At 44.2% G+C, this 19,051-nt stretch overlaps 1 protein-coding gene across 1 annotated transcript in view; it reads right to left on the bottom strand.

The window, feature by feature from the left end:
* Positions 1–4,532: 4,532 nt before the first annotated feature.
* Positions 4,533–19,051, bottom strand: part of GNB5 (G protein subunit beta 5) — a 62,473-nt gene continuing 47,954 nt past the window's right edge. The window contains exons 10-11 of the mRNA XM_029575144.1: positions 6,608–6,774; positions 4,533–4,991 (exon numbers count right to left, since the gene is read on the bottom strand). Of these exons, the coding sequence (XP_029431004.1) occupies positions 4,980–4,991; positions 6,608–6,774 (179 nt within the window). The 3' untranslated portion in view covers positions 4,533–4,979. The remainder of the gene's footprint in view (positions 4,992–6,607; positions 6,775–19,051) is intronic.

Raw genomic sequence — 19,051 nt, 5'->3', positions numbered from 1 at the left:
AGTAGAACCTTGCTCACTGCTTCCTGACAGAGGCTCTCCGATTTGGCCCAGATGAGCCAATCGTCCAGGTATGGGTGAACCAAGATCCCCTCCTGCCGGAGGGCCGCTGCTACGACTACCATTACCTTGGTGAAGACCTGAGGCGCTGTCGCTAAGCCGAACAGAAGAGCTTGGAACTGATAATGATCCCCCAGGACCATGAACCAGAGAAACCGCTGATGGCGCTTGCGTATCCCGATGTGAAGATGCGCCTCGGTCAGGTCCAAAGAGGCCAAATATTCTCTTGAGTGGACAGCCGCAATGACCGACAGTAGAGTCTCCATGCGAAATCGGGGAACCCGAAGTGCTCGGTTGACTGCTTTGAGATCCAATATTGGCCAGAAGGACCCCTCCTTCTTCGGGACTACGAAATAGATGGAGTACCTGCCGGCCCTGCGCTTCTCTGGAGGGACCGGAACAAATAGCCCCCAGTGATTTCAAGTGACTCGGGGTTTGCCTGACTACCTCTTGCTTGGCCAGAGAGCCGACGGGAGAAATCAGAAAAAGATCCCTTAACGGGCGGGCAAAATCCAACTCGTAATCGTGGGCGATGATATTGAGGACCCACTCCTCAAGAAACAGGGAGAGACGACCTCCCACCATTGGAACCGGGGAAAGGGTCAGAACACCTTCATTGGGACTGCTTACCTCAAGTGGCCCCTTGAGAGCCTCCCTCCCAAAATGGCCTCCGACCATGAAAGGAAGTAGGCCAAGACTGAGCCCTCTGAGTCTGTTGTCTGGTGGGAAAAGCGGGTGGCCGCGACTGCCAAAATCTGCGCTGTCCTCTGAAATGGTAACACGCTGCCCCAAAGGGCCTGGAAGACTTAGGCTTGTCTTCTGGCAATTTATACACCTTATTCTCCCCATGAGACTTAATAAGGGCGTCAAGTTTCTCCCCAAACAACAATTTTCCCTTAAAAGGAAGACTGCCCAACTGAGTTTTGGAAGAAACATCCGCGGACCAGTTCCGGAGCCAGAGAAGCCGTTTAGCCGAAACTGCAGTGGCCATATTGCGCGAAGATACCCACAACAGATCATATAATGCATCCGCTGTGTAAGCTACCGCGGACTCCATCCTATTCGCCTGATCTGCTTCCTCTGGCAGCAATACCTGTGATGTGAGTATTTGCTGGATCCACCCGAGGATCGCTCGCTGCATGAGGCTACTGCAGACTGCCGCTCTAACACAGAGCACTGACACCTCAAAAATGCGCTTGAGGAGGAATTCTAGCTGCCTATCCTGTAAGTCCTTAAAAGCCGTCGCTCCCGTAACAGGAATGGTGGTCCGCTTGGTCACCGCAGTAACCGACGCGTCCACCTTGGGAATCCTGAGGATATCCAAGGCTTCCTCGGGTAAAGGGTAGAGTTTGTCCATCGCCCATCCCACCCGCAGAGTCGCGTCCGAAGATCCTCACTCCCGAGTGACCAACTGTTTAAGCATTGGGTGGAAAGGAAAAGTTTGGGGCAGGGTACGCAGCCCCGAGAGTACTGTTTTCCCCTTAACTGGCTCCAAACTGGGGACTGGTGCCTCCACTTCCAGTTCCTCCAGGACATAGGGGATCAAGGGATCAACTCCTCCTGGCAAAACAGCCGAGAAACCCGGGGGTCGTCCCCCTCTACTGGAGCGGACTCATCCAACACCCCCCATCTAGGTTTTGGAGGAGAGGATCCAGAAAAGATCCCAAGGGAGCAGGGGCTGAAAGGGCATCCAGAGATGCGTCCCACCACGCAATCTTCGCGGGAGGGGGCTGCTCATCCTGCTGATGAGCTTCCGCCTCCAAAAAAGCCCTATGCATAAGTAAAATAAATTTTGAAGAAAAAACTGACTGGCCCTTTAAGGGATCCGATAGGTGAGGGGGAGGAGGAGGAGGGGGGGAGGACCGGGCTCCCCGAGGGGGCGGGCCCCGGATCGCACGGTCGAACGGGACTCAGACGGGGAGGAGAAATCGGATCGCCGTTCCACACCTCGAGGAAAAATGGGCCCAAAATCATCCCCCGGACGAGCCCTCCCCCCCAGGGAGGCAGCGGGCGCAAACCCGTCCCGCGAGAGGCGCAACCCCACCTCTCCACATGCTGAGCACGATAACCCTTGTGGCATCCCAGGGAGGGGGGGGGGGGGTTCCAAACAGCACGGTAGGAAAGAAAAAAGAACTTAAAATACCCTGCCAACTCGCGGCCTTCCGGAGTTCTGGGAACGCTGCAGCACCCGAGGAAACTCGTCTTGGGGTGCCGAGGGGAGGAAACTCGTCTCGGGGTGCCGAGGGGAGGGACCGGCCCACTGGTTAATCCCACTCCAGAGATAGACGGCCCTCCGGGAACAAGGCTTTTAGAGCTGCCAGCCCCTGCGTTACCTCTACCACTGCTGAGTGAAAAGCCTGGTAAAATAAAACTGCACTGAGCTTTTTTTTTTTTTTTAATACAACCAACTTGCTATAGCCAAAGGTGTTAACTAAATCATCCAGAGCCTTAGAACTCTTTTTTTTTTTTTTTTTTTTTAAACAAAGATGTAACTAAATTTAAAGAAATTGAAAAATCAGGACCGCAGGTTCTGTCAACCCTTCTGCTGAGAGTCAGAGAAAATACAGGGGGATCGCAGGTGGCACACCAGGTTAAGAGGGGTGCCTTTTCAGTTTTTTTTCTCTGACTCCCTCTGCTGGGAGACACAACCCAGCGGTCTGGACTGATCCTGGTACGTACAGGGAACAGAAATTAAACTTTGTTGAATTTTCTTTATGTTATTTTTCTTCAGTTCTATTTAATAGATTAAAACTTTCTGGGCCTCACTGTTCATGTAACCCATCATCTTTATACTGCATTTGGCTTTTGATACTGTAGACAGACAGACAATTTCTGAATTTTATAAAAAGGGGTCACCCAGAACTTTATTGAGAAATACTTTGCTCTAGTTTGATGGTATATCTGTGATAAAGCTGTAAACAGATCATCTTGCTTATGTTTAGAGGTACCAAGTCATTGGAAGTAAAAATTCATCAGTTCTTGGTATTGTGTTTGCTTTTTTACTGGGAGGGAACCGCTTTCATTAAGCAGTGCTACAGCTCCAAGGTAGCTGCTGGTAAAAATTATCACTCTATGTCAGGGGTAGAAGCTGCATGCTGCTTACGGACAGCAAAAATGCAGCCCTCAGTCCTGACGGCAAAAGAATTATTAAATTGCGCCGGTGAGGTGATGAGATGCATAGGGCGAAGAGATGAGGCAGCATCGTTATCCCATGCAGGCCAAAGTGAAGAGGAGGAGGATTATCATGAGCCTGGAGGGCAAGCGAGCTGCAGGGCTGACAAAACTGCATCAAATAGGGCCGGGACTGAGAGAGGTAAAATTGTGGCGGTGGTGGCAGGCTGGACTCAGACAGGGAGAGGGAGAGTTGTGGTGGCTGAGTGGGCCATGGCAGGGAAGGAAAGTTGATGGCAGCTGCTGCTGGGTGAGGCTGCCAAGGCACCGTAACTGCTGTTAGTGGGAGAAAAAAGTGATTGCAGGGAGGGGAACAAGTTTGAAGGGGGAATTAGAGGGAGAGTGCCTGGCAAGAAAGGGAAAGTAAAAAAAAAAAAAAACACAAAAAGTAAAACAAAAAGTAAAAAAGTTATTAAAAAACCCAAAAATAGACAAAAAAATAAAAAAGCAAAATATCTAAAAATGAGAAAAAAAAAAAAGAGGAGTGGATAAAATTACCTTGGCTCCTGAAAATGTTCAGTTGGTGCCCAAGTGAGAGAGATGCAGACTGGCGGGGACAAGAAAGTGGCGGCAGCCGAGAGAGCTGGCCCTTTCTTTTGGGGGTGAGGGAGGGCAGACACTCCCTTCCTCTGGCCCTGCTCCTCGAAGGTGAGGCTCTCCATGACAGGGAATTCTGATTTCATGGCTCTTGCTAGGTGAAAGGCTGGCCACCTCTGCTCTAAGACCATCACACGAAGAAAGAATAAACTAGTTGTAGGACTCTCTCTCTTTACTTTTTGTAATTTTCCCAACAACAAAACCTCTGTTCCCTTCTACTAAAGATCATCGATGGTTGGTTGTTAATGATCTTTAGTAGTAGGGAAGAGAGATCAGGGTGTTCCCTTGATGGTTAATTTACTTTTTGTAAAGCATGTGTTCACAGGCCTAACGGTTAATGTTATAAAACAAAGCAGAAGATCCAAGTCTGGGTTCATCTGATCAAACACACTTTTCAAGTTAACGTCACAGGGCTCTATATTCTGCTCAGTTCATGAAGCATTTACTTGGCTGTCTGTCTAGAACTATTCTTATGCACAAAACCTGGCCCCCCCTCCGGGTATCTCCCTACATTAAATTCCCATGCGGCACAGAACTTGCCAGATTTGTGGTCATCGTAATGCGGGAAGCTGATGTGGACTTGTTCTGCAGCTGGAATTCTCTCCATAAGATGCTACAGGGGTGCACTGTGTGCTGCAGAGCTGATCTCCCACTCAGGCTCTGCATTCAGTTCAGGAGGGAAAACACACAAAACTTTCAAAAGTCCCTCTGCATTCAAATCAGTTCCCTTTATAACCGACATCAATAAATAAATTCAGGTCATGCAAATAATGAACTCATCATGTACAGGAATGTCTACATTCTATGATACAGGTAGGACTTTTGTGAGAAAAGTGCAAGGTGGTGGATATTTTTAAACTAAGCCTATGAAATGTAGGTAGCTTTCAAAACAGAATAAAACCTTTGTCTATGTCATACAATCATTTTATTTTCACTGCTGTGCTGTAAGTGATGTTTTCCCTTTAATATCAGTGTTGGTTAGGATACTGAATAACATTCAGCAGTCAGTTATTGTTTTAAGTTGTAGATAAACTGCAACAACATTTCACATCTTCTCAAAACACAGATCACATCTACAAATTATTATATTAGTCCATTTCATATATTGGGGAAACCAATAAGTTATATCATGACTTGGGAAGTTGACTGAAGGATCAAGCCCATATCTGCAAAAAGAAAAAAAAAACCCACAATATTAATAATAATGATTGGCTGCTCTAAAACAGATCTCGCCCCACTTCATTACACGCAGGCCCTCCTTGCATTCACGAGACCAGTATCAGGGACTGGGTTGTGGCTTGAGCTACAGTTTTTAATTTGCTCAGCGGTAATTGGACCACAGACTGAAAAACATGCCTGCAGCGCTTATCGGGGCTGCCAGCTCTCGGCGCAGGTGGAAGCTGCATACTGAATTTCTGAAAACATGTGTGGGCATGGGTTGGGTTCAGAAGGGCTTCAGACAAGCGGAGGTCGCCTCTGGAACAGAAACGCACTCCGTCATCTTGCGTTTCTCCAGCCTGTGCTCTGGTATGAAAAGGATCACGAGTATCCGTGGTCGGAGAGAGAAGCAGCAACAAAGAACTGAAGCATCCACCCGAACAATGCACACTGTTCTTACCGATGAATGCTTGGCTTGTTTGTCTTTGCCTAATAGCTTCCAGGAAAAATAGCACACATATTGCTCGAAAGTCATCATGAGCGAGTTAAAAACAAACACAATTCCAGTCTACAGAATGCACAAAACGAAAGCAATGGAAATGGTTTTGACAGTACTATTTTTCTCCTCTGCATATGGCATATGAAGGCTGTTGCTCATCCTGAATATAATTCATATTATTAATATTTACAAAGTGCTGTAAAAATAAATCCAATGGTTAGGCAGTCTTTCGCAGCGCTGACAAGTTTAGTGCCTGAATTCGGATAAATTCCAGAGTCATCTAAACGGCTGCATTTATCATCATACTGCTTGCTAAACATGAAATCTAGGCTGACTCAGAGGCTATTCAGCTCCTTTCTGCAGAGATTGCCTCTTCTGCACAATTTTTTTTTGGAAAACCTACACAATTTGTAAAATAGAAGAGTTAGGCGGTTGAATCAGTCTTTGAGAGTGGACAACAGAGTGGGTAAGGCTGAAATGCTTTAGCGCAGGTCTGTGGTGTATGTCCTTCAAAAGTAAAAAAAAACAGAAAAACCTCCCAACTTTTATTTGACAAGTAGTTCCCCTATTCTTTTCAGGCTAGTAACATCAGCTACTGTTTTGCCCTTCCATTGTATCATGGTGCACTAGTGGAACAGCAGCCAGGTTTGGTACACCTCAGTGTGAGTTGTCTTCAGCCTTCTTCTATGAGCCCTAGGCACCTAAATTTGAATTTGATCTCTGCTTACTAGGGGTATTAAGCATATAAGATGACATCTAATTTATTTTTAAATAACTAACTATGATAGATGTATCAGATCTGAAAGTGGACTACTCCAGAGACTAACTTCCCTTTGTTTAAAAACAAAACAAAACTTATCCTCTGCTGCTTGACTCTACCAGTTCCATCTCTTTTCACACATCTATTTATTTTTCGTTCTAATCTGATTATTCGTGCTCACAATGATTTACATTGTCTGTACTTCCTTCTTAAATACCTCTACAATGTTACTATACCCTTTAATCTTTTCTTATTTTATTTATTTATCAATTAATCGATATGGACATCCTCACAGAAGCAGTAGAGGGAGATGACTTTGAGGGAAGGGGGTCACTGCGCCCACTTATAAGGAAGAAAGTTCTTACCCTTAGCGTGTGATCCCATGAGCCCGAGCAGAAAGCAGTCCCATCAGGGGATACCCGTAAGGTGCTTACGCGATTCTCATGGCCAAACAGAATAGATACTCGCGTCCCCTTCAGAACATCCCAAACGTTTATAGTGTAATCGTTGTATCCAGCAAACAACAATCGACCTGCAACGTAAGAGAGAGAATTTGTCTGGCACATAATAAATGTTTAAACAACTCAAGGGTCCCCTCGTGGACCGGCGGGCAGGAGCTAACACAAAACGGTCTCTAGATCTTCAGTGGACAAGGGAAGCCAGAGGTGATCCCCAAGGAGGCATGAAGAAAGAAAAAAAAACATTTCTACCGCATGGCCGACTGCTCTCTTCTGCAAACTCCATTTCCAAGTGCCATTTTCCGTATTACACCGATTACATTTAAAAAAAATAACAATCCAGGGGTATCACACAGCTGCAGTCTAGTGTTTACATACTGTGGGGTGGGTGCTCCAGTATTATTTGATATCTATCTAATGCCAAAAATAATTTAGAGTTTTAGTGTTATTTTTCTCCTGTCTATGCTGATGATAGGATCAGTATCTAGTGTGACTTCCTACCTAGGAGGAGCAGCTATCTGGTAAACATTACCCATGTTAAGCTACAACCCTCAAACATTCAAACTATTATGGATATCTAGAATAGATAGAATCCTTATGGAGGTCCATATTCAAAAACATTTAGCAGGATCTCTCAGAAGTTATCCGGCTAAATGAAGATTTGCTATATTAAGTTAACCAGCTAGAATTTAGCCAGATAAGTTAGGGGGTGTTCTGGGGTCACAACTGGGTTGAGCTGAGTAAGCCAGATATGTTATCTGGCTAACTTTGATATTCTCTGGTCTGGCCAAAGAGCTGTCCTAAAATTAGCCAGCTAACCTTAAGATAGCCGGCTATATTCAATAGTGCGGCTGCACTATTAAATATACTTCCACAGTTAGCCAGATACGTTTACTATCCAGCTAACTTTACTATCCAGGCAGTGACTGAATATTTTATTTATTTATGGCTTTTATATACTGAAAGTCGTAAGGTACATCTGATCAGTTTACAATAGAACTTCAAAATTAGCAACAAGGCTTTACATATAACTTAAAATTAACAGCTTATAATTAAAATCTTATAATTAACAATTAACAGTGATTACAACAGGAATGAATGGAGGGGCAGTAGCAAGGAAAGGTAGGGGGGGAGGAGGGGGAAGAAAAGGGGGAGGGAGGAGGCAAGTTTACTAGGGTTGTAAAGATTTATTTACACAATATACATTTATGCGTTTGCATAGACAATGATAAAATGTGGGCATTTACCAGCGTATTGAGTTTATAAAATTGGAATTAATATGTGAGTCCATTGAATATGGATGTAGTGGGTTTTCCCTCAATTATGGGGTATGAATTGAAACCAAAGAGAGGCAATTCATGGAGTCATTCTTGATTCCAAACTACCCCTGGTCCCACAGATTTAAATCAGTTATTCAGATCTCATTCATCTTTCTAAGATGCACCAAAAATGTACACCATTTTTAAAAATCTAGGATGGATTTATTAACTGTTGCTCGTGCACTGATCACAGTAGGAGTGATTATTGCAACTTGCTATATCAAGGGCTGCCCTCAACACATTCATAGAAATCTCCAACTTTTCCAGAATATGGGTGAAAAAATTCTAACAGTGCTAAGCTTAGAGACCAAGTGACTCCAGCTCTGGAGGCGTTACATTGGTTGCCTATTCATTCAGCCTGAATGAACAGGATGGGTCCCACCTATTTGAGAGAGCTCTTAATGCGGTGTGCCAGGAAGGAATCTGTATTCCTCACAGTTATCCCTCCTTTATTCTAAGGTGAAGCTTGCTATGATTCGCAGATCAGCTTTCAGTATCACTGGCCCAGCTCTATGGAATGAGTTGCCCTTGGAAATCCCACTCAGAGGGCAGTTACTTGATTTTCATGAAACACTTGATGGCTTGGATCTTTGGTCATTTTGACCTTGATTTTTCCTTGACCAGGTGTGCTTTGCTACTGTATGGGTTGAAGTACCTGGCAATAGAAATGTTAACCTTTTTCCCCTCTTTTGATATTTTATTTCATGTTTGTTTTTTGTTTTTTTTTGAATGGTTATTGCTGTACTGGATGTATTATGTTTTTATAACTCAAATTGAGATGTTATGCCAGAAAGGTGAGAAATCAAATATGAGAAATAAATAAAATGGCTTTTGCTGTTGCTTTGCCAGCCTGTTCTACCATGTCAGAATTATTTGTAAAGGATGGGCCATGACAGAGATCAACAGTTTTACAATATCCCATTGTATTGTATACACACACAAAATTACATTTTTCTCACTTGTTATACAGCAATACCTTCACTGCTGTTAACTGCAGTATATACGGTGGGTAAAAGACATTCAGCAAATAAATCAACATGGTTATAAAAATCCTATCTCAATCATTTCATCCCTAGAAAGCACAAAGCAGTTATTAAAAGGAATTCCCAGTCCTCTAATGAATAAACAGGACCTTCATATTAAGAAACTAAATGGCTCTTCTCAATGATAGCCAAAAACAGATTCCACTGTATTTATATTCCGACACATTAAAAAAATATATTCATAGATAATTCCATATTAATACATAAAATAACAAAGAGGTAAATAAAGCAGAGAAAACAGAACACAAAGATATAAGCTGCTTCAGAACGAAAGACTGCGGTCTTTCGTTCTGAAGAATCGAAAGACCGCAGTCTCAAAGGCCTGTCTCAAAAATAGGTCTTAAGAGCTCTGTGAAGTTATTTGGGTAGATGATCGTACGGAGGACTTCCGGCAGCGAGCTCAGAGGCCGATGCGCTCTGGGAGATGGAACTTCGAGGAGATATTTCCTGGTGGGACGTAAAGCTCCTGGTGGCTTTGTAGATTCGTAGTATAGTGGTCACCCAGGGAGACATGTTCTGGAAGAAGGATGCTACTTTGTACTCAATGTGCCAGTATACTGGGAGCCAGTGCAGGGGTAATGCCATCGCGTGGTTTTGTGCTGGTCAATACAAGCGCAGCGGAGTTTTGGACTAAATCATTGGTCCAACAGCCATTTCTATTTTGCAAATTTTGTATGAAATTTTCTTTGCTCACAGAATAACCTCACTTATGAAAAAAAAAAAAGTAACAGTACTCCGAGCTTCAAATTTCTTCTGCATCAGGGATAAAAGCTGTCAATACAGCTCAGGAACTGCTCACATCATGTTGCTCTGGATGGCGTGCAAGATTTCACCCCTTTTTCTATGACTTACTGTGGGCATCTCTAGGGTAGGGGTGGGGATCCGGCCCGTTCCTCAAATTTACCCTGGCCTGCAGCAAGGCCCTCGGAAATAGCTAATTGTGGCGAGAACTCCTACTCGTTTGTTGAAACCAATTACCCCAGTTGAGGTTCATGGTTACTAACGTTCCCGGCCCCTGCTCTAGGGCCACTGTGCGAGGACAGAAATATTTCTAATCCGTGCTTAAAGGGGACACCTAGAGTGCAGGCTGTGAAGGAAGATTTGGAGCCGCTTCTGTGCATCCACCCTAGTTACGCTCCACATCTGGGAATGTGCTGCCTCTTCAAACAGACCTCAAAGCATCACACCCCCTTTGTGTGGAGGAAGTGGAGCAGCTTATTTTTTTTTTGTTGGCATAAACAACTTCCATGAGATGAAAGAAAGAAAGGAATGCAGGAGATCAAGTGCTACGATAAAAAAAAAGGGAGTTGTGCATTTGCATCCTGGTACCAATTCAGGCTCATAGCTAGAAGTAAACATTGCTTTTAAAGAGCACAGTTTAGATTCATGGACCAGCCGGCCAGATCACCCGAAAACAGGCATAAACTGAAGCACATTATGAAGGTCCTTTTCTTATAGGCCCCTTTTACACCAGAGAAAATAATTAAAAAAGGTTTTGGATACTTTTCAGCTGTGATATAAACTGAAGTGTGACAAACGTGCTGAAGAGAAGGTAGTGGAAAGCCCTGATGAGAGCTTTCCCGAGTACCAATAGCAATCTTTAGGTAGGCTCTAAAAGCACATTAAAAAAAAAAAAAAAAAAAAAAGAGGGTGATGTTCTTTCAGGGGTTGACTTTCAAACAGGCCGATACAGTAAAGTGCGCTCCGGTGGAGCGCACTGTTAGCCCGCGTTTGGCTGTGCGTTTTCAATGCGCTATTTTTACCCCTTATACAGTAAGGGGTAATAGTGCGTCGAAAACGCGTGGCCAACCCTCTCGAAACTAATGGCGCCCACAACATGCAAATGCATGTTGATGAGCCTATTAGTTATTTCCGCGCGATATAGAAAGTAAAATGTGCAGCCAAGCCGCACATTTTACTTTCAGAAATTAATGCCTGCCAAAGGCTGGTGTTAATTTCGGCTGGCACCAGAAAAGTGTACAGAAAAGCAAAAAAACTGCTTTTCTGTACACCCTCCAACTTAATATCATAGCGATATTAAGTCGGAGGCCCCAAAATTAAAAAAAAAAATAAAAAAAAAATAAATAAAATTAAAATCTGCCCGCGGCCCGGAAGATGGACGCTCAATTTAGCCGGCATCTGTTTTCTGAACCTGTGGCTGTTAGCGGGTTCGAGAACAGATGCCAGTAAAATTCAGCATCGGCTGTCAAACCTACCGACAGCTGCCGGTTCTGTTAAAAAGGAGGCGCTAGGGACGTGCTAGTGTCCCTAGCGCCTCCTTTTACCGCGGGCCCTAATTTACATACCTGGGCTTTCTGAATCTCGCGCCCAGAAGAGTGGCCTGTGCACGCGTCGGGAGAGCGGGCACTTGCCAGCTCTCCCGTGCGTTTTTCTGTATCGGCCTGAAAGTTTTTTTTATGTGCGTAAATCACACTTTGCAGATCAAACCGGGGGTTCTGCATGTAAATGTATGCACAAAACTCTATTCTGCACATATTTTTATCTGCAATTGAAGTAGGTGACCTGGGAACGAGGGAGGGAGCAGGGACAGGATTTATGTGCACATTTCAAATTTTTGAAAGTAGGCATGTAAATCTGCTTGGGACCAAAATGTCCATCCAGTCTGCCAGGCAAGGTGTTTAGGGTTGTGACTGCTGCTCCATGCAGGATATCCCCTCACCTTATATTTAGGTTATAAATTGGCACTCTGTGCAAGTTCCCCCAAGCCTTCTGTTTGGGGTTGTGGCTGCTGCTCCGTGCAGGTTACCCCCAAGACCTCTGTTTAGGGTTGTGACTGTCGCTCCGTGCAGGTTACCTCCCAATCCTTCTGTTTGGGGTTGTGGCTGCCGCTCCATGCAGGTTGCCCCCGTGCCTTCTGTTTGGGGTTGTGGCTGCCGCTCCGTGCAGGTTGCCCCCGTGCCTTCTGTTTGGGGTTGTGGCTGCCGCTCCGTGCAGGTTGCCCCCGTGCCTTCTGTTTGGGGTTGTGGCTGCCGCTCCGTGCAGGTTACCCCCCAATCCTTCTGTTTGAGGTTGTGGCTGCTGCTCCATGCAGGTTGCCCCCATGCCTTCTGTTTAGGGTTGCAACCGCTGCTCCTTGCAGGTTACCCCCAGGCCTTCTGTTTAGGGTTGTGGCTGCTGCTCCATGCAGGTTGCCCCCAGGCCTTCTGTTTAGGGTTGCAACCGCTGCTCCGTGCAGTATTTTATAAAACAATGTGGCTTCCATAATGCAGTTTATAAAATAGTAGCATAAATCTCTGCGGGCCTGTATGTGTGCGAATGGTATACCATGGATAGCTTGGAATCCAGAGAGTTATTAGTTAAAATAAATGACAAAGGTCACCCTTCAGCACAAACTCTGCTTGCAATGAATGGAAGTCTTGGCCCTCTCTCCTTCTCTCCCCACCAAAATTCAGTCTCCTACCAAATTTGCCATGGACAGGATGTTCTGCTTTAAGAAACTTTCAGGAGATACATGGAGCCAGGGTACATACACAGCACTGTAAAGTCTGAGGAGAAGCCTTACTACTGGAATTCCTCCTTTCTATTGGCCACTTATCCCTGATGGGTCCTGTGAGAGAGAAACACCACAGGGTACAGGCTACCTCCTAAGACCCAACAGAGGTCAGAGCTGTATAGGAGGGGGCAATAAATTCCTGACGCTCCTTGTCTGGAAAATAGAGAACATTTTTTTTTTTTTTTTTAAATTAAAAGTAATTTTTCATTTTCCAGGATTTAGCATAGACTAAGCATTTCAACACACTTTACACGTTGGCTGGCTGTGGTGAAATGGTGCAAGGGAAAAACATAAGCTACATGAATGTAAGAATATTTATTGCTTTATTATATCACAGTATTCTAACAACAATCCTTAACACGGTTTCGCAGCAGTCTTTGCTACTAAAACACTAGTGTTTTCTGGCGAGAGCACAATGGCACAGCAGGGACTCCCTCTTTGTGCCAGAAAAATGTTAAAAATAAGAAATTTTGTCGGGAAAACTTAATAATAACGGGGAGATTTTCATGCTGTTTGCACTGGGACAATGACCATGTGCACTTTGTAGCCACAAGCTCTGCGCTGAGGGTGCGCGTACTTTCACTCTGAAACTTTTGATGGGGACAAAGCATGCAGGGCCACTTGCACCTGCCTTTTGTGGGGGTAGAATCTTGCTGGAAAAAGTATGCGCAAATCAATGAACCCACTGTCCAGATGTGGACTTTTCCTCTCCTACCTAAAAATGCCCTAAGGAACGCCTCCTCTCGAGGTGGCTAGAAGTGCTCAAAAGTCGTACAATGCACGTCCTTTTCGTGGCAGAGAGGGCGGGATATTTTCAAGGCAGCCGATCCATGCAAGTAAAATGCTTTTTGCCCATCAAAATCACTTTGAAAATCGTCCTCAAGAGCATATTTTTTGCACTGCATTTCGTACCCTACGAGGGCAATGTACCAACTGTGCGTAGAAGTGCAAAGCCAGCCAGCAATTTTCACTGGCAGACTTTACATCAGATTTCAAAGGGGAAAGCATTTTCTTTAAAAGTTGGATCAGAAAAATTGCACACATGGGCCTGCACCTATTTGCATGGGCACTTTTTCCAACAAAATTACGCACAGATGCACGAGTGATTCAATCCCCAGAAATTCCTAGAACATGAGAACATATGATGTGCCATACTGGGTCAGACCAAGGGTCCATCAAGCCCAGCATCCAGTTTCCAACAGTGGCTAATCCAAGTCACAAGTACCTGGCAAGCACCCAAACATTAAATACATCTTAAGCTACTATTGCTTATTAATTAATAGCAGTTTATGGATTTTTCCTCTAGGAACTTATCCAAACCTTTTTTTAAACCCAGTTACACATAAGAAACTGCCATGCTTGGTAAGGATCCATCAAGCCCAGCATCCCACCTCCAAAAGAGGCCAAACCAGGCCACAAGAACCTGGCAAGCACCCAAACACTAAGAAGATCCCATTCTACTGATGCAATTAATAGCAGTGGCTATTCCCTAAGTAAACTTGATTAATAGCAGCTAATGGACTTCTCCTTCAAGAACTTATCCAAACCTTTTTTAAACCCAGCTACACTAAATGCACTAACCTCATCCTCTGGCAACAAATTCCAGAGCTTTATTGTGCGTTGAGTGAAAAAGAATTTTCTCCGATTAGTCTTAAATGTGTTACTTGCTAACTTCATGGAATGCCCCCTAGTCCTTCTATTATTCGAAAGTGTAAATAACTGAGTCACATCTACTTGTTCAAGACCTCTCATGATCTTAAAGACCTCTATCATATCCCCCCTCAGCCGTCTCTTCTCCAAGATTAACAGCCCTAACCTCTTTAGTCTTTCCTCATAGGGGAGCTGTTCCATTCCCCTTATCATATTTTGGTCGCCCTTCTCTGTACCTTCTCCATCGCAACTATATCTTTTTTAAGATGCAGTGACCAGAATTGTACACAGTATTCAAGGTACGGTCTCACCATGGAGCGATAGAGGCATTATGACATTTTCCATTTTATTAACCATTCCCTTCCTAATAATTCCTAACATTCTGTTTTCTTTTTTGACTGCTGCAGCACACTGAGCTGATGATTTTAAAGTATTATCCACTATGATGCCTAGATCTTTTTCCTGGGTAGTAATTCCTAATATGGGACCTAACATCGTGTAACTGCAGCAAGGGTTATTTTTCCCTATATGCAACACCTTGCACGTGTCCACATTAAATTTCATCTGCCATTTGGATGCCCAATCTTCAAGTCTCACATGGTCCTCCTGTAATGTATCACAATCCACTTGTGATTTAACTACTCTGAATAATTTTGTGTCATCCGCAAATTTGATCACTTCACTCGTCGCACCTTTTTCCAGATCATTTATAAATATATTTAAAAGCACCGGTCCAAGTACAGATCCCTGAGACACTCCACTGTTTACTTTTTTCCACTGGAAAAATGACCATTTAATCCTACTCTCTGTTTCCTGTCTTTTAACCAGCCTGCAATCCACAAAAGGACATCGCCTCCTATCCCATGGCTTTTTAGTTTTCTTAGAAGCCTCTCACATGGGACTTTGTTGAACACCTTCTGAAAATCCAAATACACCTCATCTACCGGTTCCCATTCGTCCACATGTTTATTCACCCCTTCAAAAAAATGTAGAGACTTGTGAGGCAAGACTTCCTTGTGTAAATCCATGCTGGCTGTGTCCCATCAAACCATGTCTAGCTAAATGTTTTGTAATTTTATTCTTTATAAAGGTTACCATGATTTTTCCCGGCACTGGTCAAGCTTCCCAGATTACCCCGGAGCCCTTTTTAAATAATTGGGGTTACATTGGCCATCTTCCAATTTTCAGGTACAATAGATGATTTTAATGATAGGTTACAAATGAATTGAAATAGGCCTGAAATTTTATTTTTTGGTTCTTTCAGAACCCTGGGTTTTATACCATCTGGTCCAGGTGATTTACTACTCATTAGTTTATAAATCTGGTCTACCATATTTTCCAGGTTCACAGTGATTTGGTTCAGTTAATCTTAATCATCACCTTTGAAAATAGTCTCTGGAATGGGTATCTCCCCAACATCCTCTTCAATAAACAGCGAAGCAAAGAAATTGTTTAATTTTTCCACGATGGCCTTATCTTCCCTAAGTTCCCCTTTAATCCCTCGATAATCTAACAGTCCAACTAATTCCCTCACAGGCTTTCTGCTTCAGATTTATTTTTAAAAGTTTTTATTATGAGTTTTTGCCTCTACGGCCAACTTCTTTTCAAATTCTCTTAGCCTGTCTTATCAGTGTCCTATATTTAACTTGCCATTGCTTATACTTTATCCTATTTTCTTCTGATGGATCCTTCTTCCAATTTTTGAATGAAGATCTTTTGGCTAAAATAGCCTCTTTCACCTCACTTTTTAGCCATGCTGGCAATCGTCTGACCTTCCTTCCACCTTTCTTAATGAATGGAATACATCTGGACTGTGCTTCTAGGATGGTATTTTTAACAGCCTGTTGCACAGATTTTACCTTTGTAGCTGCACTTTTTTTTTTTTTTTTATAACTATTTTTCTCATTTTATCAAAGTTTCCCTTTTGAAAGTTTAGTGATAGAGTCGTGTATTTAATTACTGTCCCCCTTCCAGTCATTAATTCAAATTTGATCATATTATGATCACTATTGCAAAGTGGCCCTACTAATGTTGCCTCTCTCACCAAATCCTGCGCACCACTGAGAACTAGATCTAAAATAGCTCCCTCTCTCAGTTGGTTCCTGAACTAATTGCTCCATAAAACTGTCAATTATTCCATCCAGGAACTTTATCTCGCGAGCATGTCCTGATGTTTCACTTACCCAGTCAATATTGAAATCTCCCATTATTACTGCACTACTCTCTGCGCATAGAAGTACATGGGTACCGGTGCTGCACACATAGTTTTAAATGGGTAGGCACTTTTCCAAGGCCCCATTTCCATGTGTAAAACACAACTGTACCTGTGAAAATGCCTTTTAAAATGGTCATCTTTTTCTGCTCTGGAACCATGTTGCTTGTTTAAAGTTTAATATGCGCCTGTTGTGTTCAGAGTCAAAACCACCTTTTTGTTATGTACATTTTGTACCCTTAGAGTTCACAGTCTATTGCTTGTTCTGATATTGATAATAAAAAGATTTAAATATTAAATGGCATCTTAGTTCTCACAATACTTTACAAATATGTCATAAATTATTATTGCCCAATTACAGCTGGATCCCGCCTTCCTGCCCCCTCCCAGGAGGATGAAGGCTTGCCCCTGCTAGGATGTCAAGCTGCCACTCTCAGGTTTTACACAGATGTTAATGGAAAAAGCACGTGAGACGGAACTCTTTCTGCAGCACATGCCCTGCTGCCGCTTGCTGTACATCAGCCATCTGGCGCTACAGAGAATCAGGCTGCCTCCAGGGAGAGGGTGCAACATGTTTTGTTTAGTTGCTGTGTTGGGAGGAGGTGCTGCGCGTGGCTGCTAATGAGGAGCCACTGAACGACTGGAGAAGGCTCACATAGGCACTGTATTGTTAGATAGAGCCACTTGTGAGAAGTCACTGAACAGTAACTGCCTAGCAGAGGCTTGAAGGGCTGCGCACGTCATACAGGATCTTGAGGATGGCGTGGCGGGGATGTTCAGGTGATGCTTAGCAAGTGCTAATCAAAAGGCAGCAAAAAGGAGAGGTGCTTTGCCCACAGGACTAGCAGATTTACGCACAGAGTTTTGTCCCCTGGTTTACTATTGGCTAGACATGCTAAAGGCCCTGATTTCTGGTAGCGCCACAAACTGGTTTTACACTGGGGAGAGAGAGGATGGGGGAGCAGGGCCACAAAAAACAGCAGCAACATTATAAAGCCTTTTGGTCAGTAGTCAAACAGATGGGGAAAAAAAGGCCCCAGTGAAACCAGTGGTGCTGAATTACCATGTGGAAATAAGATTGGCTGCATACTAACAGGCCGATTCAGTAAAAATGTGGGAGAGCGGATGAACGCCCGCTCTCCCAGCGCGCGCACCAGCCACTCGCCGGTGCATGCGATACAGTTTGCAAATGAGGTAGTGCAGTAGAATCGGGCAAAAGGAGGTGCTAGGGACACTAGCGCGTCCCTAGCGCCTCCTTTTAGCCCGGAGCGGCAGCTGTCAGCGGGTTTGACAGCCGACGCTCAATTTTGCTGGCGTCGGTTCTCAAGCCCGCTGACAGCCACGGGCTCGGAAACTGGACGCCAGCAAAATTATGCATCCGGTTTTCGGCCCGACAGCTGTAGGCCGAATTCACATTTTTTTTTTTTTTTTTTTTTATAAACTTTGTTTTTACTCTTCGGGACCTCCGACTTAATATCGCCATGATATTAAGTCGGAGGGTGCCGGAAGAAATTAGCGCCTACCTTTGGGTCAGTGCTAATTTCTGAAAGTAAAATGTGCAGCTTGGCTGCACATTTTACTTTCTGTATCCCGCACGCATACCTAATAGGGCCATCAACATGCATTTGCATGCTGAGGGCGCTATTAGGTGCCGCGGGTTGGACGCGCGTTTTCCTCCCCTTACTGAATAAGGGGTAAGGGAAAACGCGCGTCCAAGAGCAGGCTAACCGTGCGCTCAGTCGGAGCGCACTGTACTGATTTGGCCTGTTAGTACTGTGGTGGGGCCCAAACTTTAAAAAGAAGACATTAATGGATGCCTAAAGTCTTAGAATAATTGTGGGTACCAGAATCAATGCATTTTTTGAGACATTGAACCCAAAGGGCACTCGCCTGTGGCATGAGCCACCATCCTCGCTGTTCTTAATATTCGTGAGCCATGCTCTTGGTGTCCCCACAGGTCTCTACCAGAGGATGGCTGGAGCTCAATGCAACACTCTCCAGCCATGGCTTTGGCAGGGAACCTGGATTCAGGTTAGGTTTGCTTAGAGGAATTTGGAGGGTCACCTTGTGCTTCTAGCAGAGAAGAGAAATGCTACAGCATTTAAGTAAAGAAGATTTAGTCCCACACCCGCTCTATAGCTTCCCAAACTGTAATTAACAGAAATCCTCCACTGGGGTGGGAGGGGTTGGAAAACACTGCATACCTCACATGCCTTTGGGTCTTGCAGATGAGGGACCTCAAAAGGTGATTAACTTATTACATTCAATCACATTAGTCACATTTCATAATTGTCCACGACCTTTCAAAAAATTCAGTACTACATTTCCAAGGGGGTAATTTTGTAACTGCCCACACTGGTGTAAAAAGCCTGCAGACATTTTTTTTTTACCCGCAGACCTTACACTAATTTTCCAAGGGAAAAGTATGCGCCTAACGCTCCCTCTGAAGAAGATCCCAGGGACGTTTACACCTGCTAACGTGTATGCATAGTTTGCAGGCATGCTTTTGAAAATGCAGACATTTACATGTATATTTCAAACTCCTCCCCAGCCCCATGCCCGGGAACCCCGCTGCTCACACACATACAAGGCCCCAGGCAGGCACATTTACCC

The sequence above is a fragment of the Rhinatrema bivittatum genome, chromosome 13 (assembly GCF_901001135.1).
Source record: "Rhinatrema bivittatum chromosome 13, aRhiBiv1.1, whole genome shotgun sequence".
Classification (NCBI taxonomy): Eukaryota; Metazoa; Chordata; class Amphibia; order Gymnophiona; family Rhinatrematidae; genus Rhinatrema; species Rhinatrema bivittatum.
The sequence above is the reverse complement of the archived record's forward strand: the minus strand, read 5'-3'. Positions and strand labels throughout refer to the sequence as shown.